The sequence below is a fragment of the Coregonus lavaretus genome, assembly GCF_964263955.1.
Source record: "Coregonus lavaretus genome assembly, chromosome: 16".
NCBI classification, from domain to species: domain Eukaryota; kingdom Metazoa; phylum Chordata; class Actinopteri; order Salmoniformes; family Salmonidae; genus Coregonus; species Coregonus lavaretus.
The window spans coordinates 13,376,823-13,402,184 of NC_140003.1; the positions used below are offsets into that span (position 1 = coordinate 13,376,823).

The 25,362-nt window shown below is 43.4% G+C and overlaps 2 protein-coding genes across 2 annotated transcripts in view; one reads left to right on the plus strand and one right to left on the minus strand.

Annotated features, from left to right (window-relative positions):
• Positions 1-25,362, plus strand: part of LOC311144136 (protein TANC1-like) — a 294,875-nt gene that overhangs the window by 151,433 nt on the left and 118,080 nt on the right. The window contains exon 6 of the mRNA XM_084180127.1: positions 20,494-20,633. Within this exon, the coding sequence (XP_084036253.1) occupies positions 20,494-20,633 (140 nt within the window). The remainder of the gene's footprint in view (positions 1-20,493; positions 20,634-25,362) is intronic.
• LOC311144137 (E3 SUMO-protein ligase ZBED1-like) lies at positions 7,504-9,833 on the minus strand. The gene is made up of 3 exons (XM_084180128.1): positions 9,521-9,833; positions 8,424-9,052; positions 7,504-8,339 (listed from the first exon to the last, which is right to left on the minus strand). The coding sequence occupies exons 1-3, from the start codon at positions 9,804-9,806 to the stop codon at positions 7,947-7,949; spliced, it is 1,308 nt and encodes a 435-aa protein (XP_084036254.1). The 5' UTR covers positions 9,807-9,833; the 3' UTR covers positions 7,504-7,946.

A 25,362-nucleotide genomic window follows, 5' to 3' on the forward strand; every position in this document is an offset into this window, starting at 1 on the left:
CTCGAGGCTCTTCGTGGGGTTTGTGTGATGGGTCACTCAGTGCCAAAGCCCTTTATATGACAACACACAAAGTGTGTGTGCCCCATTAGAGCTTCATTTGGCCAACTGAAGGCCTCTCAACCACATAGGAGGAAGGTATGTAGAAGTAGATAACACTAAAGCCAATATCATTTTTTTTGTGTGTCTTTAGACAGCCTAGGCCCCCACCCCTGTGTAGCCTAGACCTAAGCCACTGGAGGGAATTGGTTTCAGTGATCAGCGAAAGGGTCACTAATGACATTAGTGCTGCTGTTTGACTATCAGGACCCAGACAGTCAATAATAATAATAATAATAAGCCATTTAGCAGACGCTTTTATCCAAAGCGACATACAGTCAAGGATCCATCCCTCTGTAGAATTCTCTTCTTAAATGTTTTGGTAATGCCCTGAGAATTGTACACAAAAGGTAAGTGCATCCCAAAGGGCACCCTATTCCCTATATAGTGCACTACCTTTGACCAGGGCCCATAGGGAATAGTGTGCCAATTGGGACTCAGCTGTAGTGTTAGCCAGTAGCATTAATATTCTATATATTACTATTGCTTACAGCTACTACTGTATCACGGTTGCTATGAATGTCCTGGCACAAACCACCACCTCTTATATCTGTCAGAATTCACAATTTATGGGGTGTTCAAATTCAGTTTAGGAGAAGAAGGTCAGACTTTCACACTTCTGTTAGCAATTTTATAGGACTGTTAAAATGTCTGCTTTACGCCTCTTCTGTAAACTCAGTCTGGGCAGGAGTGTTCGTCACGTTTTCTCATCACCAGCTGGCCCAGACTGAGTTACCACAGGGATCAAGTCCCAAATGGCACCATATTTCCCTATGTAGTGCACTACTTTTGAACAGGGCCTATAGGGCTCTGATCAAAAGTAGTGCACAATATAGGGAATAGGGTGCCATTTTGGACACAATCTGGCACTCTGAGACACTTAGGGGAGGATTTGATGAGAAGTCTCCAATTATGAGCTCTGAAAGCCTGCTTTAGACAAGTGCTAAGAAAAGTACATTGCATCAATCTCTTGGAGACACAAAAACCCTGGGAAAATGTTAAGGCAGACAATACAGACAAGCATTCAACAAACAAATACGCCTACATGGATGTTCTTTTCTCTTGAGCTTCCCTCCTTAACTTATACCTGGGTGTTCTTTTCTTTGGAGTTATATTTAATTTAATCAGTTCAGATGTATTATTATTTTTACGCGACACACCTTGACGAGGTGCTCTACAGGCGTGTGCTTCATGCTAACAATTACACATACATGGGCAGATTTTTGGACATAATGTAATAGTGAAAAAAACGAATCAACAACGTTCACCTTTGTTCTCGACTCCTCTGCGGCGGTTGAAACAAAGCACTGTTCCATCTCTGGCTTCATAATGAGGAGCAGTGTTCCTCTGCCTCTGCTGCCCAATACTCCTACTGATTACCTTTGATTTGTTGTCTTAGGGATGAATTAAGGCTGCTGTATCTCATATGTAATGTGCAGATTTGTTTTTATTACAGGTATTTGGCAGGCTAATAAATGCCACAGCTGTCAGGATAGCCAAGCAACTGCATCATTACTGCCTAAACTGTTGCGGCTTACCTCGGTGACCCCAATATCACACAGCACACACAGCGGTACACAGCATGTCAGTTGTCACACTGGTTTGTAAATGATAACAGGTTGGCATTTACATCAGTGACTTTGCCATTTCATTCCCGAATGGGTCACCCAGTAGGCTATTTCTCATCAATCTAGTGTTATTTTTTATGGGAATTGTTAAACTGGCTAAATAACAAATCTCTCAAAATTGTGAGCAGTACAGTAAAAAATGTTGTGTGAGCTTTTTGAGAATGATTCAGGTTTACACTATAAGGAGCCTAACTATGAGCGAGGCTCTTCTATGCCAGAACTGAGGTGTCTGTCTGTGAGTGGCTGAAGTGACTGAGCCATCACTGGCCCCTGGCTACCTTTCCATGCCCAGAGGCCTGCACACTGTCCAGCCTCCACAAATCCACAGAGATATGGAGACAGGAGAGCACAGAGATGCCGTCTTTATAGGGTCCTTATGAGAGCTAGGAGCCGTGGAGGTGCCTGTCACCTCAGAGCCCGGCTGAGACCCAAATGACACCATATTCCCTATATAGTGCACTACTTTTGAATAGAACCCTATTCAAAAAACTGCACTATATAGGGATAATGTGCCATTTAGGACGTAGACCCTTGTGGGTGCCAGCTCTGTGATGACTAACCTGCACAGCCTCAGGTAAAAGAGCCAGGCTGCAGCATTAACACAGGCAAGGCAGGTTCGGCCTAGGAGCACCGCTAGCTAGCTCTCAGCTCTCTCTTCTCTCTCGCTCTCTCTCCATTTCTCTCTTTCTCTTGCTCTCTGCCTCTGTCTATCTCTCTCTCGGCAGGTTTCCATTGACCCAGGTTTTTTGACAAAAGCAATGTCGCAAAAAGATCTTTGCAACATGTGTAATGGAAACGGCAGATATAGGAGAAATGTTCTAAAGATCGACAACATTTTTATCTGTTTGACAGGGGTGGATTTTTATTTTGTCAAACTTTCTTTATTTTGACAAATGATGATGGAAATTGACAAATAATTGTGAAAGTACAGTCGTGGTCAAAAGTTTAGAGAATGACCACAAAGTTCGCTGCTTCAGTGTTATGATATATTTTTGTCAGATGTTACTATGGTATACTGAAGTATAATTACAAGCATTCCATAAGTGTCGAAGGCTTTTATTGACAATTACATTAAGTTTATGCAAAGAGTTAATATTTGCAGTGTTGACCCTTCTTTTTCAAGACCTCTGCAATCCGCCCTGGCATGCTGTCAATTAACTTCTGGGCCACATCCTGACTGATGGCAGCCCATTCTTGCATAATCAATGCTTGGAGTTTGTCAGAATTTGTGGGTTTTTGTTTGTCCACCCGCCTCTTGAGGATCGACCACAAGTTCTCAATGGGATTAAGGTCTGGGGAGCTTCCTGGCCATGGATCCAAAATGTCGATGTTTTGTTCCCCGAGCCACTTAGTTATCACTTTTGCCTAATGGCAAGGTGCTCCATCATGCTGGAAAAGGCATTGGTCGTCACCAAACTGTTCTTGGACGGTTGAGAGAAGTTGCTCTCGGAGGATTTGTTGGTACCATTCTTTATTCATGGCTGTGTTCTTAGGCAAAATTGTGAGTGAGCCCACTCCCTTGGCTGAGAAGCAACCCCACACATGAATGGTCTCAGGATGCTTTACTGTTGGCATGACACAGGACTGATGATAGCGCTCACCTTGTCTTCTCCGGACAAGGTGTTTTCCGGATGCCCCAAATAATCGGAAAGGGGATTCATCAGAGAAAATGACTTTACCCCAGTCCTCAGCAGTCCAATCCCTGTACCTTTTGCAGAATATCAGTCTGTCCCTGATGTTTTTCCTGGAGAGAAGTGGCTTCTTTGCTGCCCTTCTTGACACCAGGCCATCCTCCAAAAGTCTTCGCCTCACTGTGCGTACAGATGCACTCACACCTGCCTGCTGCCATTCCTGAGCAAGCTCTGCACTGGTGGTGCCCCGATCCCACAGCTGAATCAACTTTAGGAGACGGTCCTGGCGCTTGCTGGACTTTCTTGGGCGCCCTGACACCTTCTTCACAACAATTGAACCTCTCTCCATGAAGTTTTTGATGATCCGATAAATAGTTGATTTACGTGCAATCTTACTAGCAGCAATATCCTTGCCTGTGAAGCCCTTTTTGTGCAAAGCAATGATGACGGCTCTTGTTTCCTTGCAGGTAACCATGGTTAACAGAGGAAGAACAATGATTTCAAGCACCACCCTCCTTTTAAAGCTTCCAGTCTGTTATTCTAACTCAATCAGAATGACAGAGTGATCTCCAGCCTTGTCCTCGTCAACACTCTCACCTGTGTTAACGAGAGAATCACTGACATGATGGCAGCTCGTCCTTTTGTGGCAGGGCTGAAATACAGTGGAAATGTTTTTTGGGGATGAAGTTCATTTTCATGGCAAAGAGGGACTTTGCAATTAATTGCAATTAATCTGATCACTCTTCATGACATTCTGGATTATATGCAAATTGCCATCATCAAAACTGAGGCAGCAGGCCTTTTTTTTTATTTTTTATGGCAGCAGACTTTGTGAAAATTAGTATTTGTGTCATTCTCAAAACTTTTGACCACGACTGTATATTTTGCAACCTGTATGGCGCAGCTGTAAATTTTTTGCTCCTTAAATGAAACTGGTATACTTTTTTATTTATCACAATTTTCTTTAGCCAATTTGAGTCTTTAATATAGGGCCGACAGACAAGTTCCTTACTTTCTCCCCCTTCAACTTGCCTCCTCAATTTTGTGGCGCTAATGGTGCGATCAGTTGGTTGTAATTTTGGATAGACCATACCTTTCCATATATTTGTGTTAACTGCATGTGTGACATAACTCCACCAGTCCTATTTATGATACCATTTACAAAGATTATACGTTTAAAAAATATATTTTTTATCAATTAGCATATTTGAGTTTAACCATAATTTTTGTGTATGAAACTGAAATTGCAACCAGCTTTCTCTTAGTAAATGGACAAATCATGCAGTTCATCATCGAGGCTTTTTATGTTGAGCGTGGCATGAGATATCTTGCTGTTAGATTTGGAATGCTTTGGAGTCCATACTAGGCATGATGTCACCACCCTGTCTTGTTTCTGGGCATGTGTGTTAAACAGAGATAAAATGCCAGGCTATTCTGAGAGTGGCCCAGGTTATGTCCCCAATGGCACCCTATTCCCTATGTAGTTCCCTACTTTTGACCAGAACCATGTGCACTATATGCAGTGAGGGAAAAAACGTATTTGATCCTCTGCTGATTTTGTACGTTTGCCCACTGACAAAGAAATGGTCAGTCTATAATTTTAATGGTAGGTTTATTTTAACAGTGAGAGACAGACTAACAACAACAAAATCCAGAGAAACGCATGTCTAAAATGTTATAAATTGATTTGCATTTTAATGAGGGAAATAAGTATTTGACCCCCTCTCAATCAGAAAGATTTCTGGCTCCCAGGAGTCTTTTATACAGGTAATGAGCTGAGATTAGGAGCACACTCTTAAAGGGAGTGCTCCTAATCTCAGTTTGTTACCTGTATAAAAGACACCTGTCCACAGAAGCAATCAATCAATCAGATTCCAAACATGTCAGGGACAAGATTGTAGACCTACACAAGGCTGGAATGGGCTACAAGACCATCGCCAAGCAGCTTGGTGAGAAGGTGACAACAGTTGGTGTGATTATTCGCAAATGGAAGAAACACAAAAGAACTGTCAATCTCCCTCGGCCTGGGGCTCCATGCAAGATCTCACCTCGTGGAGTTGCAATGATCATGAGAACGGTGAGGAATCAGCCCAGAACTACACGGGAGGATCTTGTCAATGATCTTAAGGCAGCTGGGACCATAGTCACCAAGAAAACAATTGGTAACACACTACGCCATGAAGGACTGAAATCCTGCAGCGCCCGCAAGGTCCCCCTGCTCAAGAAAGCACATATACAGGGCCGTCTGAAGTTTGCCAATGAACATCTGAATGATTCAGAGGAGAACTGGGTGAAAGTGTTGTGGTCAGATGAGACAAAAATAGAGCTCTTTGGCATTAACTCAACTCGCCGTGTTTGGAGGAGGAGGAATGCTGCCTATGACCCCAAGAACACCATCCCCACCGTCAAACATGGAGGTGGAAACATTATGCTTTGGGGGTGTTTTTCTGCTAAGGGGACAGGACAACTTCACCGCATCAAAGGGACGATGGACGGGGCCATGTACCGTCAAATCTTGGGTGAGAACCTCCTTCCCTCAGCCAGGGCATTGAAAATGGGTCCTGGATGGGTATTCCAGCATGACAATTACCCAAAACACACGGCCAAGGCAACAAAGGAGTGGCTCAAGAAGATGCACATTAAGGTCCTGGAGTGGGCTAGCCGGTCTCCAGACATTAATCCCATAGAATATCTGTGGAGGGAGCTGAAGGTTCGAGTTGCCAAACGTCAGCCTCAAAACCTTGACTTGGAGAAGATCTGCAAAGAGGAGTGGAACAAAATCCCTCCTGAGATGTGTGCAAACCTGGTGGCCAACTACAAGAAATGTCTGACCTCTGTGATTGCCAACAAGGGTTTTGCCACCAAGTACTAAGTCATGTTTTGCAGAGGGGTCAAATACTTATTTCCCTCATTAAAATGCAAATCAATTTATAACATTCTCTGACTGTTCAAATAAACCTACCATCAAAGTATAGACTGATCATGTCTTTGTCAATGGGCAAACGTACAAAATCAGCAGGGGAGCAAATATTTTTTCCCCTCACTGTAGGGAATAGGGCATTTTCCCTGCTGTTTGGTTTACTTATGTGTCAATGTGTCCCAAACGGAACCCTTTTCCCAACTTAGTGCACTACTTTTGACTAGGGCCCATAGGGTCTTTGGTCAAAAGTAGTGCAATATATAGGGAATAGGGTTCTATTTGGGACACACACACCCATACTTCAATGAGGTTCATTCAGTGAGTAGTACAGCCTACATGTTTGTTCGATATGCTTCTTACTGAATGATCATTCCTATGGCGCCGTAACCATGATTCATGTCCGGCCTCCATTTCTGTAGTGGCGCAGGTCACTCCTCTCTCCACCAGAGAGTAGGGGTCATCTAATAAAAGCTCCTGTGACATTAATATGGCCTCTAGTATAGCCCGGCTAGGACTCATAGGACACTCCCATCAGTATCAAAGGTTACATTCTACACATACAGCCTGCTTTACAGGTAGCATCTTTATCTCACCTCCCCCTCTGATGGACAAGCCCACCGTCATCAACATGCATTAGCGATTACACAGAAAGCAGTCAATGTCACATTGAAGGCAATTAAACCCAGACAAGACTTCAAATGCTAACAAATTAGCCATTGCAGTGAATGCAGTAAATGCCTAGGGGTGGAGGTAGCTAGGACAGCAAGGCCAATGAAAAGGGACCGGTAGGTAATACTCCACAGTATACAGGAAGGAGGAGATGGACTGTTTGTTAGAAGATCTGCCTGGAGATAAAACACTCTGGCCAAAGTCTCCCCAGACAGACAGTGTGTAATGATAATTTACAGTGTGTCTGTACTGCCATCTCAGGCTGCCTGTCAGTAGCATTGTATCTGAGTCCCCCCCCCCCCAATTCCCTTTATATTGTACTACTTTTGACCACTATAAAGGGCTAAGGCTGAACGATTTTGGAAAATAATCTAATTGCGATTTTTTGCCCCCAATATTGCGATTGCGATTTAATATGCGATTTAATTTATTTATCCTTTTTCCCCTACAAAACATAATGAATGATTTAAATATGACCAACACAATAGTATATACATTTAGTGTGAAATGTTCTTTCCCATAGGCTGGGTCTATTTGTTAGAATTAAATTCAAACATGTATGACTTGAAATAAATGACATTTTTATTGAACTGCTCATTACAGAAACATCTGTGGCTTTGCCACTGTGCATTTAAATAATTTAAACAAAGGCATGAACTTTGTAAACACTGTGTGCAAAAGGTACAGTCTTAAGAAAAAAATAATTTTAAATTGTATGTATCTTACTGCTCCCAAGTCAGTAACATTTCACACAACTGAAACAAGGAATTTGCTTTGAAAATATTTTGTAAAATCAAAGTAAATAAAGTTATAAATAAAAAATGAGAAATGCACTTTTAATTTAGACAAACTATTTTTTATAAACGATTTGAATATTATAATATAAAATAGATGAGCCTCACTTATCTCAAGTACACAACAATAACACACCACACAGACTAAAGTTCACTACGAGTATGGCACTGCCAGCCATACTTATCCAACAGTTCTGTTCTCAGTGGCTCACAGGTTTTTTGCTAAGAAAACCAGAATATTGACTTTTTCTGGCTTCAAGGCTGAGCGAGTGCAAGTCACAATATTCCCTCCTGTGCTAAAAAGACGCTCTGAGGGAGCGCTTGTAGCAGGTACACAAAGATACTTGCGTGCCATGGTGCACAACTGTGGGTAGCTGATCTTGTGCACCCTCCACCAAGCCAATGGATCATCTTCTCCATCAATGGTAGGAGTCATCAGGTAATTGTTTATCTCTGCCTCTGCGACATCTTCAAGATTTACAGGCAAAGAAGGAGAGGCTGAACTGGTCTTGAAAAAACTGCCAAGAGACCTCTTCGTCTTTTCCCCCAAGGACTGTGCACTTTGAGGCATCTGAACAGTTTCAGTACGAGACCTCTTCTCCTATTAGATGAAAACAACAGCCATTAGTTTTCCAGTTAGATTTTACAGAAAATTTTTGTTTTTGTGAAATACATAATTATTTACCCAATGATATGTACGTTGTGCCAAGTCTACTATCTCTGTCTTCAGACGAGTCTTGATAGCAGGGATGTTGTCTGTACTGATGTACTGTATTTTGAACCTAGGGTCCAGGAAACAGGCAACATCCAAAAGCTCCTGGATGTTTGGGTCTCCATATTTGTTATTGAGGTATGCTAGGACTTTGGTTTTTATTGATTTAGTCAGGTCAGTGTCCTCAGCATCTTCAGCCAGGACTGATGTGGCAAAAAGGTGGAGAACTGGCTTGAGGTAGGAGATGCTTACATACTCCTCTCCAGAAAGAGCATCAGTAAACTCCAGTAGAGGATGCAGTGCCTTGTGAATCGACTCCAACACGTCAATATCCTGCCAGGTTGGGATAAGGGAGCGTGCATATCGATCTCCAGACAATACCTGAGAAATGGCTTTGGCCTGTTCAAGCACTCTGGCAATCATCATTTCTTTAGAACCCCATCTTGTTGGGCACTCCGTTATGAGGTTGTGCTCAGGGAGTTTGAGCTCTCTCTGTGCCTCCGTCAGGGCTGCTTTCTTCTTCCAACTGTGGGAAAAGTGCCCCACCAGCTTCCTGCACAGTGCTGTTGCCCTTGACACTCTGTCATCTTTGAGTGCATTTTCTAAAAGAAATAAAAAGTAGTGTATTACACACAATTTGAGTTTTGATACAAGGCTCTCACTATTACACACTCAAATTAGCTGTAATTCTGAAATACACACATCCACAACACATCCTCTCTCTCTCTCTCAATTCAAAGGGTCTTTATTTGCATGTCAATTCTCTCTCTCTTTCTCTCTCTCTCTCTCTCATAAACACTAAAAAAACATGTAAAAAACAAAAACAAGAAAAGAAAAAAAATGCAGGTGGGCATTCCACCACAGACAGACATATGATATAAGCAAGTAAAATGAATTTACATATTAGAAAAGGAGTGGAAGTATGAATTTATTTAATCCCATCCGATTTATATAATATCATTTATATATATTTGTATATTCAGCTTTACTAATCGACGCATCTCTCTCTCTCGCACTCGCGCACACACACACACACACACACACACAAACACACACACACGATAACTTACCAATGGCAAGATGTAATCTGTGGCCAAAACATTGGAGCCTCGTCCATTCATTAAGCCGCGCAGCAAGCACCATATTCGACGCGTTGTCCGTCGTGATGCAGACGTGATTCTCCTCGTGGAGATCCCAGCTGACAAGCCCTTCTCTCAGGCCGGCTGCAATATTTTCCCCTGTGTGATCGTCTGGGAAGTAGGTAGTTTGTAGGCAGCGAGCTCGGAGGTTGAAATCTTCATCAATAAAATGGACTGTAAGACTCTGGTACGGCTCAGCTGTGCGGCTTGACCACATATCAGTAGTGCTAGCAAAAAACTCCACCGTTTTAAGTTCCGCGGCGACTTTCTCTTTGCACTTTTTGTACAGCTCCGGTATGGCAGTCTGACTGAAGTATGTGCGGGAGGGTATACTGTAACGTTTATCAAGCGTATGTATTAATGCCATGAACCCAGGCTTGGTCACCGTGCTGAGGCATCATATCTTTGGCTATGAACTCGGTTATTGTCCGAGTGATTTCTCCGTGCCGTTTTGAATTACGTTCATACGGAGTGACACTTTCGAACATTTCTGTCAGTGATCCCTGTCTTGAGGTATTTGGCTTGTCTCGCGCACTGATGCTCGGCATTTTGGTCATACAACTGTCATGCATTGATTTGTGGTATTTTTTTAAGTGCTGAAACAGGTTTGTAGTGTTACCCCGTGAAGTAGCAATCGGAGCACGGCATGCTCTGCACAACACCTGACGCTGCTCAGCATCTTCTTTTTTAAAACCAAAATAGTTCCACACCACCGACGTGCTGTTCCTCTTCGATATTAAAGTATCAGCTGTGTCAGTTTCTGACTGTTCCGTCGAGCAAGAGGCCATTGCGCTGGACAGCATGAAAAGTCGCGTCACGTGACCACCTCAAATCGCGCACGTTGCGATTAGAAAATCGCGTTCAGTCAAATCGCGATATTATCGCGAATGCAATTAATCGTTCAGCCCTATAAAGGGCATAGTGTGCCGTTTGAGACGCACCCACAGACAGGGCAGAGGTAGTGATTGCTCCTCAGAGCCAGGTGGATCTTAGGCGCTTTAGAAGAGCCTGATGGAGCTGCCTGTCACAGCCCAGTAATAAAGGGCTCCCTGATGGATGCAGCCTCGCATCGCCCTGGCCCAAACCCTCCATTTGGCCTGATTGCTGCTGAGCCTAGTTCTGTTGTGGGGGACAGGCCAGGTCTGGGAGGGCTACCTGAAAACAGTGGTGCTCCTCGCTGCAGTAAGTGACAGTAACTGTGAATGTACAGGAACTGTCTTAACATGAAGCATATAAAAGTGTGTTATTTTTACAAAGAATGAGGGAAATGTATGTAGGGTGTCTACCCACTCTGCCCAGAGTGGGTGAAAACACGCTTTGGTGATGACAGTTCACTTCCTTATGTTATAAAATACATTTTACCAAGACAAATATGATTCTTCATGTTCTGAATCATTCAGTGGGGTCTTTCTCTAACATATCATTAACATTATATAAAAAAAGTCGGATTTCGTAACCTAATACATCCGATAATAAGCACCGAGCTCTGTTGACAGAGCGTTGCAGCTTTAACGCCGAAACTTATGAGGATTTTACATTTTGTGGTCGTGTCTTCCAAGTTGTTTCCGCGGGTCACAAATAACAAAATTAACATGACGTGAGCTGAATGAAATGTAAAAGGCTTTGAAAATAAAAAGCTTGGGGTACGCTCAGTGATCCATTGACATTTCAGAGAGATACGCTTGTTGTTGTGAGAAGTCTTCGAAATAGAACAGGAACTTCGCATTAATATGAACGTATACTATATAATAAAATATGAAAATACTACATGTCATGTCTCAAAATCGATATCTATCTTACCTCTATTTTGTTTTATGTCCTCCGGATTTGAGAAAAAAGATGACGAGTTCAATGGTAAGCCTGTCCGAAAGCCTTAATTCTCGCACAGCATCCAGCCTAGCTGACATTTTCCTGATTTATGACCTTTTTTTAAAATCTGGCCTCCATTGATTTAGTCACCCTAATTTTGACCATCCTACAAGGATAAAAACTCCAATAGATTTGGAATGGTTTATGATAGAGATATGAGGCTTGGACCTTTGGTTTTCTTAGAGGATTATTTTACCCATTGGTCAAAATATGCGTTTTTATTGGACTCCCTACATAAATGCAGTGTCGTCAACAGGTTTGATTTCTTTGGTTTCTTTGATGTGATGTTGACATGCTTTGTACTGCCATTATACTGAACAATGCTGGGGGTTCCAGGAGCACCAGCTGCATGCATTTACACACATTTACCATGCAGCTTTGGTGCTACAATTGACTCAGATTTTAGTTTATGGATCATTTGTTCCTGGAACAATCTGTGTGTTTATTTTATTCCAATCAGGTTTCATCAGTTAGTTTTTACCTCTGAAATCAAGGTCACTCTTTACCCATTCCTTTTTGCAATTAGCTTGATTAGACTTCCAAATGCATCGTTTTGGTTTTCCAAGTATGTTCAAATGTTACTTTCAAAATCACAATACAAAAATATTCCAGCTGTTTAAATGGGTTGAATGATATTAATGTCAATGCAGCAGTTTATAGACAGCAGTATTCATAGGAAAGTCAGTAGTTCACAGGCCTATTATTTATAAAAGTCCAGTGTCCTATGGGACACTCTATAGGCCCTGGTCAAAAGTAGTGCACTATGTAAGGAATAGGGTGATGTTTGGGACACATCCTTACACTTACATCTCTCCTTGCCCAGCAGTAACATGACCAATGTATAGGCTAGCCTACCAAAAGGGGGGTGGAGGGGTTCCACTGCTCCAGATTCCAATGGCGGCTAGCTTTACACCACTCAAGCCGACGCTTGGCATTGCGCATGGTGATCGTAGGCTTGTGTGCGGCTGCTAAGCCATGGAAACCCATTTCATGAAGCTCCTGATGATCAGTTCTTGTGCTGACGTTGCTTCCAGAGGCAGTTTGGAACTCGGTAGGGAGTGTTGCAACCGAGGACAGGCGATTTTTACGTGCTTCAGCACTCGGCGGTCCCGTTCTGTGAGCTTGTGTGGCCTACCACTTCGCGGCTGAGCCGTTGTTGCTCCTAGACGTTTCCACTTCACAATAACAGCACTTACAGTTGACCGGGGCAGCTCTAGCAGGACAGAAATTTGATGAACTTGTTGGAAAGGTGGCATCCTATGACAGTTCCACGTTGAAAGTCACTGAGCTCTTCAGTAAGGCCGTTCTACTGCCAATGTTTGTCTATGGAGATTGCATGGCTGTGTGCTCGATTTTATACACTTTCAGCAACAGGTGTGGCTGAAATAGCCGAATCCACTAATTTGAACGGGTGTCCACATACTTTTGTATATATAGTGTAGATTGCAGACTTTGGAGAAAGGAGAAGCCAGCCGAGCAGTGTGTGTGTGTGAAAACGAAGGAGCTGATTGTGGACTTCAGGAGACAGCAGAGGGAGCATGCCCCCATCCACATCGACGGATCTGCAGTGGAGAAGGGGAAAAGCTTCAAGGTCCTCGGCGTACACATCACTGATAATCTGAAATGGTCCACCCACACAGACAGTGTGGTGAAGAGGTGCAACCTCAGGAGGCTGAAGAAATTCAGCTTGGCCCGTAAGACCTTCACAAACTTTTACAGATGCACCTTTGAGAGCATCCTGTCGGGCTGTATCACCGCCTGGTACGGCAACTGCACCACCCGCGCCCGCAGGGCTCTCCAGGGGGTGGTGCGGTCTGCCCAATACATCACCGGGGGCACACTGCCTGCCCTACAGGACATCTACAGCACCCAATGTCACAGGAAGGCCAAAAAGATCATCAAGGACATCAACCACCCGAGCCAAGCCTGTTCACCACACTATCATCCAGAAGGCGAGGTCAGTACAGGTGCATCGAAGCTGGGACCGAGAGACTGAAAAACAGCTTCTATCTCTAAAAAACAGAAATACCTTATTTACATAAGTATTCACACCCTTTGCTATGAGACTCGAAATTGAGCTCAGTTGATCCTGTTTCCATTGATCATCCTTGAGATGTATCTACAGTGTGATTGGAGTCCAGCTGTGGTAAATTCAATTGATTGGACATGATTTGGAAAGGCACACACCTGTCTATATAAGATCCCACAGTTGACAGAGCATATCAGAGCAAAAACCAAGCCACGAGGTTGAAGGAGTTGTCCGTAGAGCTCCGAGACAGGATTGTGTCGAGGCACAGATCTGGGGAAGGGTACCAAAATAATGTCTGCAGCATTGAAGGTCCTCAAGAACACAGTGACCTCCATCATTCTTAAATAGAAGAAGTTCCTAGAGCTGGCCGCCCGGCCAAACTGAGCAATCGGGGGAGAAGGCCTTTGGTCAGGGAGGTGACCAAGAACCAAATGGTCACTCTGACAGTGCTCCAGAGTTCCTCTGTGGAGATGGGAGAACCTTCCAGAAATACAACCATTTCAGCAGCACTCCACCAATCAGGCCTTTATGGTAGAGTGGCCAGACGGAAGCCACTCCTCAGTAAAAGGCACATGACAGCCCGCTTGGAGTTTGCCAAAAGGCACCTAAAGGACTCAGACCATGAGAAACAATATACTCTGGTCTGATGAAACCAAGATTGAACTCTTTGGCCTGAATGCCAAGCGTCACGTCTAGAGGAAACCTGGCACCATCCTTACGGTGAAGCATGGTGGTGGCAGCATCATGCTGTGGGGATGTTTTTCAGTGGCAGGGACTGGGAGACTAGTCAGGATCGAGGGAAAGATGAACAGCGCAAAGTACAGAGAGATCCTTGATGAAAACCTGCTCCAGAGTGCTCAGGACCTCAGACTGGGGCGAAGGTTCACCTTCCAACAGGACAACGACCCTAAGCACACAGCGAAGACAACGCAGGAGTGTCCAGGCTCTGTCGCAGCCGGCCGCGACCGGGAGACTCATGGGCGGCGCACAATTGGCCCAGCGTCGTCCAGGGTAGGGGAGGCAATGGCCGGCAGGGATGTAGCTCAGTTGATAGAGCATGGCGTTTGCAACGCCAGGGTTGTGGGTTCGTTTCCCAGGGGGGGGCCAGTATAAAAATATATATATATATATATATGTATTCACTAACTGTAAGTCGCTCTGGATAAGAGCGTCTGCTAAATGACTAAAATGTAAATGTAAATGTAAGTCTCTGAATGTCCTTGAGTGTCCCAGCCAGAGCCCGGACTTGAACCCGATCAAACATCTCTGGACAGACCTGAAAATAGCTGTGCAGCAACGCTTCCCATCCAACCTGACAGAGCTTGAGAGGATCTGCAGAGAAGAATGCGAGAAACTCCCCAAATACAGGTGTGCCAAACATGTAGTGTCATACCCAAAAAGTATTGAGGATGTAATCGCTGCCAAAGGTGCTTCAACAAACTACTGAATAAAGGGTCTGAATACTTATGTAAATGTGATATTTACGGGGGGGTTTTAAAAATACATTTGCAATAATTTCTAAAAACCTTTTTTTTCTTTGTCATTATGGGTTAATGTGTGTAGATTGATGAGGAAAAAAATTAATTTAATCAATTTTAGAATAAGGCTGTAACGTAACAAAATGTGGAAAAAGTCAAAGGTTCTGAATACTTTCCGATTGCACTGTAGACATGGAATCACTGGTCACTTGAATAATGTTTACATACAGTTTTACTCATTTCATATGTATATACTGTATTCTAGTCAATGCCATCCTATTCAACTATTGCTGTATGTATACAGTACTATTCTATCCTACGTATTCTTCAGATATACTAAATATTCTATCCACATACTGTCCATAATGTTTATACATCCCACATATATATTTATACTCCGGACTCCGACATTGCTCGTCCTAATATTTATATATTTCTTTATTCCATTATTTTACTTTTAGACTTGTGTGTATTGTTGTGAATTGTTAGATATTACTGCACTGTTGGAGCTAGGAACACAAGCATTTTGCTACGCCTGCAATAACATCTGCTAAATATGTGTATGCGACCAATCAGATTTGATTTGATTTTGATTTGAAGGCAGTGAAATTAAATGAGTTAGAGGGCAAAAGAGGGGAGATGGGTGGAGTGGAGGTGGAAGAGTGAGGGAGCTTGTGTGCATTGGTGGTGGGTCTCCTTGGTTAATTCCTTAAGGGAGGTGAGTAATGAGATATTCCATAATTTCTCTCTTCCTCTCCCTCTCCCTTGACTCTCTCCACCTCTCTCCTCTCTGTTTTACCACATTTATCTTTCTGCTGGATTTCTCCTCTTAACCCTCAACCAGGTTGGAATCATATAAATATAATTGCTTTAGTCTGTTTCTATGTTTGGAACATCCTCCCTCTCAACCAATATGGTGTAGCATTTGTTCCTATATAGAAGACAATAGTAATACACAGTTTGTAAGGGAATGTCTTGGGAGTAGGGAAGTAAACATGTTCATGGTGGCAGAGTGGTTTCTGCTGCGGCTCATGTCAGTCTACATTGCATCCATCAGCAGATTTCATATTTGAATAAAATGTCTGGATTCTTCTTGCATCCTCTGCCACCACAGCAGCAAATAATTGTAAATGTGTGTGTGCGCATGTGTGTCCATACACGTGTGCGTGTGTGTGTGTGATGGCTTTAGTTTTGACTTCATTACGTCTTGGCAGTACATTATGTGGCTGGACGGGTTTGTATTTAATCAGATGGACTGCCAGCATTATTAACTCTTCGGAGTCTGGAGCTTTTTTGGCCGTTTTTGGGTACCTTCAATTTTGCCCTGATATACTACATAAAGAAATGTTTACCAGACCAATGTTGGGTATCTTTTTTTTCAGCACAACCTCACCTATATGATCTGTTAGTAAGTTTTTCACTTTGACATACTATTTCAACACACTGGACCCAAACACACACAGAAAACACAAAGTCCGTTTAGAAAAAATATGTTTTTTTTATTGTAAAACCCTCAAACATGGTGAACCAAGCATTTAAAAAGCTTCAAATTGAACCACAAGGTGCAAATATGAACATATAAAAGTATTTTGGTGATATATACAAGCAATAAATAACTATTTACAATAAAAAGTAGGTATAACCACTGGCGTTTTTCTTCTATTCTAACCCTAAACCTTTTTGTGCCACTCCTCAAAACAGTTTCTGTCCAAAATGAAAAAAAAAGCTTCAAATTGAACCACAAAGTGCAAATATGAACATATAAAAGTATTCTTGAGATATATACAAGCAATACACAACTATTTACAAAAAAAGTAGGTATAGCCACTGGCCTTTACCCTATTTGTGCCACTCTTCAAAACAGTTCCTGTCCACAATGACACAGAGAGCCACATCACAGGCCTTGCACTTCCATGGTGTGACAAACCTCTTCTTGTCAACTTGTTTACAGCGTTGACAAACCCTGCGGCCTGCTGTGGCTTTGTCTTTGGCCTCTGCAACATTGGCAATGGCCACAGGAACATGGCTGGTGCTTTTTTGAAGTGGAACCCCTGTCTGGGTCACTCCGCACAGCTGGGCCACAAGTTCTGCCACAAAGTTCTTGTGCGTCATGGGTGTGACCTGTTGGGTCGCACTGATGTCACAGTGCAGGATGTATGCATTTGTTGTTCCCATGTCCAAAAAATGCAGGAAGAGGGTACGGTACCAGCGAGCAGTTCTGCGATGGGTTGAGTAATACTGGAGAAGCTGGTCTGACAGGTCAACCCCTCCCATGTACTTATTGTAGGCCATGATGGGGGTAGGGCAGGGAATGTCTTTTGCTACCCAGCGTCCAGGTCCTTCCTTCACCTTCCTCTTGATTGTCTCGCCCGAAAACGCTGGGTGGATTGTGGAGCACACCGACACCTCCCGCGTATCCATCCACTTCACAAAGACCAGGCGATCCTATCTGATCCATCTCACAGACCCCCTCTTCGATTTGCTGGTGAGGGCATTTTCTCTGCCACTAGGACACCCTTTTCTGTTGCTTCTGTAGGTCCCACAGGCTCCAAACTTCATACTTCCCAAACTCAGGAACAGTTTTGGGCTGGTGTAGAAATTGTCCATATAAATATGGTATCCTGTACCAAGATGTGATGGCTGAATGAGGTCCATAACAGCATCATATGAAAGTCCATGCACGCTGGGTGTGTGTGCTTTCCCAACATACACGTTGAAGTTTAGAGTGTAGCCATTGTTAGACTCTGCCAACACAAAGAGCTTGATCCCCCATTTGTTAGGCTTGTCCTTCATGTACTGGGTCATGCCAGTTTTGGCTTTTGTAGCCACCATCCTCTCGTCGACTGACAGTTCCTTCTTAGGATGGTAATGAGCCTGGCAGGCAGTGCGAATGTCGTCCATCAGAGGTTTGACCCTGAACAGTTTGTCATGCTGGGGTGTACCTTTGCGCTGGTCATTTATGACATCCTCCTCTGGATCACTTAGGTGGATGTTCCATGAGATGGACCGGAATATGTCTCTTGGCATGACCTTCGCTGGCAATGAAACAGACAATATGTGGCTTTGTTTCCAGTAGTCCTGGATACTAGGCAGAGTCACCAATGAGGTGTAGATGAGGAGACCCAGAAATCTGTGCAGTTCCTCCACATCAACGTCAGTCCACTGATATTTGCTCCCCTTCTGCTGATTTCTTGCTGCCTGTTTGTTGGTGTTTCTGCAGATTGTCCTCATTGTATCTGCGGCGAAGTAGAGCAGGAAGAGGTCCTTTGGTGTGTGCCCTGAATGCAAATCCACCTGGGCTCCTGGTGGTCTGCGGGGCATGAACCTACTGGCTTGTGGGGCAGTGTCAGGATCAGTCTCTGTTTTCCATGGCTCAGAGCTCTGTTCTGGCTGTGCTGCTGACTGGGCTGGAGATCTTGACCTGGTCTTGGCCTGATCCTTCCTTCCACGCCCCCTCTGTGATGGCCTCCGTCGGCTTGTTGTGGGGGTGGGGGCTGTTGATGGCCCAGGCTGCTCGTCGTCGTCGTCGTCACTATACAAAACAGGTAAACGGATTCAAGATTATTCAAAGTTCAAGATGTTCATTGGCATTTGCACTACAGTGAAGTAGAATAGAATACTATAGTAAGATAAACGAAAGCAATAAAACAAATTCATTTTAGAAAAATGTTTGTCTTCTTACCTCACGTTTTCAGCAACAAAATCAGGGTCCTCGAAGTCATCCTGGCCACTCTCATTGTCTGACGACGAACTTTCCAAAGTTTCTTCATCGCTCATTTGGAATAACAAGTCGACGGCTTGTTCAACGTGAAGTGTGCGCCTCATATTGCTTCACAAAAACGATACTGCTGACAATAAAACTCTTGAAATACTAACAATTGAAATACTAACTCGTGAAAAACTCTCCAAAACTACTCATGAACTGAACTAATTCCTCTCGTTCGTTCTTTCGCAATGGCTAGTTGTCATGGGAATGAATGTTTATATACTCGTGTGCATCCTGAAGAACCGGGTTAGCACAAGCACACGTTTTTTTCCGTTCCTTTTTATCACAAAAGACGACAAAGTTATTATAATAAATGCAAAGCGCTCATAAAAGAGCGCATATTTTGACGCACTTTTTTCATGGAATTGAAATTATCATAACTTTGGTTTTAGTTGGTGTATTTACATGAAACAAACACTCAAAACGTAGCTTCGGGTCTCCATTTCTGCATGAAATCGACGGCAGCCCTCTGCGTCACTTGGTTTGGATGCTGCGCGGTCCTAAAGCCGGCCCGCGATTTGAACGCGCCGAAGCGTTCGCCGACTCGGAAGAGTTAATAACTGGAAGAGAGAGGGGAGGGGGAGGTGCTGACAGAATGCAGTACAATAACTTATTGTACCCCACGCCTCCCCACTGCCCTTAGGGGTGGGGTGGGGTGGCAGGGTAGTCAGACCCATATAAATACTAATAATAATCATATCATACGATTTCTATGTTCAGTCCATCATATGTGGAGCCAATATCCCCCTGGCTCCTCATTAACATGTTGGGGTAATGTACATACAAAATAACATAGTCATCCCCCAGTTGTGGATGTATTGGTTTGCAGTGTGCTTGTAAGTCAATGTTTTGTGAGCTCAAGATTTATTGACAGTGAAAACCAATATGTACATTCTTTGGAACGTCATAGCAGACAAATATACTGCAGGCTACATGTAAGAGGATATAGGCCTACACTGTCAATGTGAAATTGTGCTACAGAAATATAAAATGTAATCCACCCAATACAAATACAATAGCAAGGGGTTGAAACTAGGGTTGCAAAATTCCGGGAACTTTCAATAAATTCCCTGATTTTCCCAAAATCCTTTTTGGAGGATTCCGGATTTCCTGCTTATTCCCTCCTGACTCCGGGAATTCTCCAATCAGGATTTTGGGAAACCCAGGGAATCTTTTGAAAGTTCCTGGAATTTTGCAACCCTAGTTGAGACAGCTACAGAACTGATAAACAGAAGCCTTTTTTTGCGATCCTTTAAAAAATATATATATAATTTTTGGGGGTAACACTGACAGGAGACAACAGTTAGGACCAAAAAGTGAATACTTTTCTATTCCATTCTACTATTGCGTTCTTCATTGATATTCCGAGGCTCTGCTAGTGAGATCTGTAAACAGGCAGCAGCACCATGCAGAATGGCACCCTGGACGTGTTGCAGAGAGACAGACACTGTCACAGCATTCCTAACGAAGCAGGCAGGCAGTCTGGACCTGTGCAAGCAGACCCTGCAGAGTACTGCCTCTGTAGTGCACTGAGCTGTACTGTGCTGTTTTCCATGCTTGCTGTATCCACCTCTGTGTCAGTGTGTATGCCTGCCTCTCTGCCTGCACAGCCCCAGCAGCAGTGTGTGTGTGCGTGGGTGCAGCTGTGTGTGTGTCTTTCTGTGCGTGTGTGGAGCACGGCAGCAGGGGCACAGCCAGTCACTCGCCCTGGGTTGGCCTGCCTGTGAATATTAACGTGAGTCAATTCTCTTCTCTCACACAGCAGAGCTGCAAGCCGAGAAAGAGCCAAGCTCCTCCTCCTCCCCTGCCACTCAGGAGCTGATGACAAGGCTGGGCTTCTTACTGGGAGAAGGGATCCCGGTCACGGCTCGCATACCTATGGAAGACAAGAATGAAAATAAGGTATTTCATTTCCCCCCTGCAGCTGCTGCAGCAGCCGTACAACAACAGAGAGAGAGATAGAAGGAGGGAGCAGGGGGGAGTGGAGTTGAGAGAGTGTGAAAAGAGTGGAAAGAAGAAAGGATGCTTTTTTGGTGCAGCTTGTGCGCTCGCCTTTGCCCGGTTCTTTGGACTTGGATTAAAGTCTCAATTCTTCCACGGAAATGATACTAATTGCGGCGAATAAGGGTAACTCTAAACTATAACATCAATGTGTTCTCAGAGATGTTTTGTGTCTGTAAACTAAGTGAATGTTTGGTTAGTTAAACTGCTTGAGTGTGTTAGTGTTGGAGTATGAGCCTGAGGTATCCAGTGTGATGATCTTAAGCAAACTTTGAGTGGCTCTTGCAGGGGCTCTTGAGTATGTAACACGAGTGTACGAGCTTACCTCCAGAAATAGTTATGTCAAGTCTTCGGCTCAGTTTGTTTGGCTCTGCTAATTAGTCAGAAGCTCAGTGGAAGGGAGCAGAGCACCCCTTTGATTTCCCTCTTCATGCATTATGCTTCTTTGACATATTTTGGCCCAGAATTGGTAATTCAAGTAAGAAGCTTATATTTCATGAATCATATTCATTAGTCGAGATTTCAAAGTGAGAAACCCAAGGAACACTGGTTTTGGGATGTTTTTTGTCTATCTAGTATGATGTTCTTCTCAGTGCTTCAGAGAGAAACGCTTGGAGGCATTGATCATCTGTTAAAGGTCCTTGATCAGTCATTCTGATTCCCATGTAAAATAGCCCCTCGAGTGACTATAACATCACCTGCAGTAATTTTTTCAGATAAAAATGCTCAAAAGGGCCTTTTTCTCTTCGGTTAAACTACCAGGAAGTCTGAAAAAACAGAATGAGTGGGTGGGGAGCTCACCTTGACTGACGGTTCTTTGAAAACGCCTATGTCAAGCAACATGGACGCAGTGAGATTATCTCAAGCAAATTTGCTGATACACAAAGCAACTCAAACAACATTGAAATTGCATGCAACATCTAATCCTGTCATACATCATGGTTTCACAAAGATTGTTTTATCCAACTGTTTTGTAACAGCATCAATATAGAAAAAAAGGTTGGCTGTTTAATTTAGCTAGCTAGCCCAAATGGAATTGTCAGCACTGTTTATCAAACTAGCTAGCTTGTTCATCTTGGACAATTTCAGTTGTCATAAAATATATACACTGAGTGTACAAAACATTAAGGACACCTGCTCTTTCCATGACATAGACCGATCAGGTGAAAGCAATGATCCCTTATTGATGTCACTTGTAAAATCCACTTCAATCAGTGTAGATGAAGGGGAAGAGACAGGTTAAATAATGATTTTTAAGCCTTGAGACATGGATTGTGTATGTGTGCCATTCAGATGGTGAATGGGCAAGACAACATACAGTGAGGGAAACAAGTATTTGATCCCCTGCTGATTTTGTACGTTTGCCCACTGACAAAGACATGATCAGTCTATAATTGTAATGGTAGGTTTATTTGAACAGTGAGAGACAGAATAACAACAAAAACATCCAGGAAAACGCTTGTCAAAAATGTTATAAATTGATTTGCATTTTAATGAGGGAAATAAGTATTTGACCCCTCTGCAAAACATGACTTAGTACTTGGTGGCAAAACCCTTGTTGGCAATCACAGAGGTCAGACGTTTCTTGTAGTTGGCCACCAGGTTTGCACACATCTCAGGAGGGATTTTGTTCCACTCCTCTTTGCAGATCTTCTCCAAGTCATTAAGGTTTCGAGCCTGACGTTTGGCAACTCGAACCTTCAGCTCCCTCCACAGATTTTCTATGGGATTAAGGTCTGGAGACTGGCTAGGCCACTCCAGGACCTTAATGTGCTTCTTCTTGAGCCACTCCATTGTTGCCTTGGCCGTGTGTTTTGGGTCATTGTCATGCTGGAATACCCATCCACGACCCATTTTCAATGCCCTGGCTGAGGGAAGGAGGTTCTCACCCAAGATTTGACGGTACATGGCCCCGTCCATCGTCCCTTTGATGCGGTGAAGTTGTCCTGTCCCCTTAGCAGAAAAACACCCCCAAAGCATAATGTTTCCACCTCCATGTTTGACGGTGGGGATGGTGTTCTTGGGGTCGTAGGCAGCATTTCTCCTCCTCCAAACACGGCAAGTTGAGTTGATGCCAAAGAGCTCGATTTTGGTCTCATCTGACCACAACACTTTCACCCAGTTCTCCTCTGAATCATTCAGATGTTCATTGGCAAACTTCAGATGGCCCTGTATATATGTGCTTTCTTGAGCAGGGGGACCTCGCGGGCGCTGCAATTGTTTTCTTGGTGACTATGGTCCCAGCTGCCATGAGATCATTGACAAGATCCTCCCGTGTAGTTCTGTGCTGATTCCTCACTGTTCTCATGATCATTGCAACTCCACGAGGTGAGATCTTGCATGGAGCCCCAAGCCGAGGGAGATTGACAGTTCTTTTGTGTTTCTTCCATTTGCGAATAATCGCACCAACTGTTATCACCTTCTCACCAAGCTGCTTGGCGATGGTCTTGTAGCCCATTCCAGCCTTGTGTAGGTCTACAATCTTGTCCCTGACATCCTTGGAGAGCTCTTTGGTCTTGGCCATGGTGGAGAGTTTGGAATCTGATTGATTGATTGCTTCTGTGGACAGGTGTCTTTTATACAGGTAACAAGCTGAGATTAGGAGCACTCCCTTTAAGAATGTGCTCCTAATCTCAGCTCGTTACCTGTATAGAAGACACCTGGGAGCCAGAAATCTTTCTGATTGAGAGGGGGTCAAATACTTATTTCCCTTATTAAAATGCAAATCAATTTATAACATTTTTGACATGCGTTTTTCTGGATTTTGTTGTTGTTATTCTGTCTCTCACTGTTCAAATAAACCTACCATTAAAATTATAGACTGATCATTTCTTTCATCAGTGGGCAAACGTAAAAAATCAGCAGGGGATCAAATACTTTTTTCCCTCACTGTATTTGAGTGCTTTTGAACGGGGTATGGTAGTAGGTGCCAGGCGCACCGGTTTGTGTCAAGAACTGCAACGCTGCTGGGTTTTTCACGCTCAACAGTTTCCCGTGTGTATCAAGAATAGTCAACCACCCAAGGATATCCAGCCAACTTGTGGAACGCTTTCGACACCTTGTAGAGTCCATGCCCCGATGAATTGAGGCTGTTCTGAGGGAAAAGGGGGGAAGCAACTCAATATTTGGAAGGTGTCCTTAATGTTTTGGACACTCAGTGACTGCCAGATAATGTTCATATATCATGACTATAAATGACATCAAGAAGTTTGTATGTATCTTCCGTTTGGCATGTCTCTTGATGTAATGACATGACAACTGCATCAGAGTTTTGGGCAACCCTTCCCCGCTTTTGTTCCATGCTGGCTAAAGACTTAGCTAGCCAGTTATTAGCTAACACCAGACACAGATGAAAGTGGAAACCTATGTGACCTCACCGCCTCGATTTGGTCTTCTGTAGCAACATTTTTAATGGTGTTGTTTACATTGATAAAAGTAAAGACTCAGAGCTACAAAATGGTATATCATACACTGCAGTTAAGGACCAATGGGAAAGTAATTCTGCTTTGAAAGTTGATGAACTTGTAACCCCACTTTTGAGAAAATGGCCCTTGAATGTTTTGGTACACGCACTGAAGAGCTCTTCTTTGTCTACACCTATTCAGCATCGTTCACATCCTCTTAAGCCTTAGCATCACCCATCTCTTTAAGGATTTGCTTGTGAGATCATGTGCTAAACAGAATGAGTAAGGTAGTGTAGTAAACAACCAAAGATTTAAAGACTAAAAGTGGTGAAAGTAGTAGCCTACAATAAGGAAAAACTCTAGGTAAAAATACACTATCTAGTTCTTGTCCTATATCCTAATCTGACTTTGGTGCAGGTCATGTTGTCCTTCACATTACCGTCTCTGGTAAACACAAACTATATCAAATAAAATCAAAGTTTATATGTCACATGCACAGGATACAGGTGTAAACGGTACAGTGAAATGGTTACTTGCATATTTGCATGGTAGCAATATCAAAAACAGAAAGTGTTCAGATAAAAATATGTTATAATTATTAGAAGATGCTTACCCAGACACATTTGTCTAAATTGATGGGTCATGTGAAATGCCTCTCCTGTGCAGTAGTGAAGTGCGACATACACCTAGCTTCTTGAAACGGGTCACCTGTAAGTATTTTGCCTCAGATGAATAGGGGAAACCTGTAATTATATTTGCTGACACGCTGCAGTCAAATTTTGGCACCAGTAGAATCGCTACCTAGCTATGTAAACCATGCCCCTCTGCAAACACACATTCTGCCATGTTGGTTACTAGGCGGTACCTGGGGCGGCAGGTAGCTTAGTGGTTAAGAGCGTTGTACCAGTAACCGAAAGGTCGCTGCTTCTAATCCCCGAGCCGACTAGGTGAAAAATCTGTTGATGTGCCCTTGAGCAAGGCACTTAACCCTAATTGCTCCTGTAAGTCGCTCTGGATAAGAGCGTCTGCTAAATGACCAATTTATTTTATTTATTTATAGGTACGAGAATAAGACTTTACCATTGGTGTCTTAAAATGAGAGATTTTGTGATGCCACAAAATCCCCTTAATAATCCCGCGTCCTGAATCAAGGTGTTTGACATGGGGGAGGGGACCAGTAACTTTATGGTCCAACTTTAGTTGAGTAATCAACTTTACCAATGTAG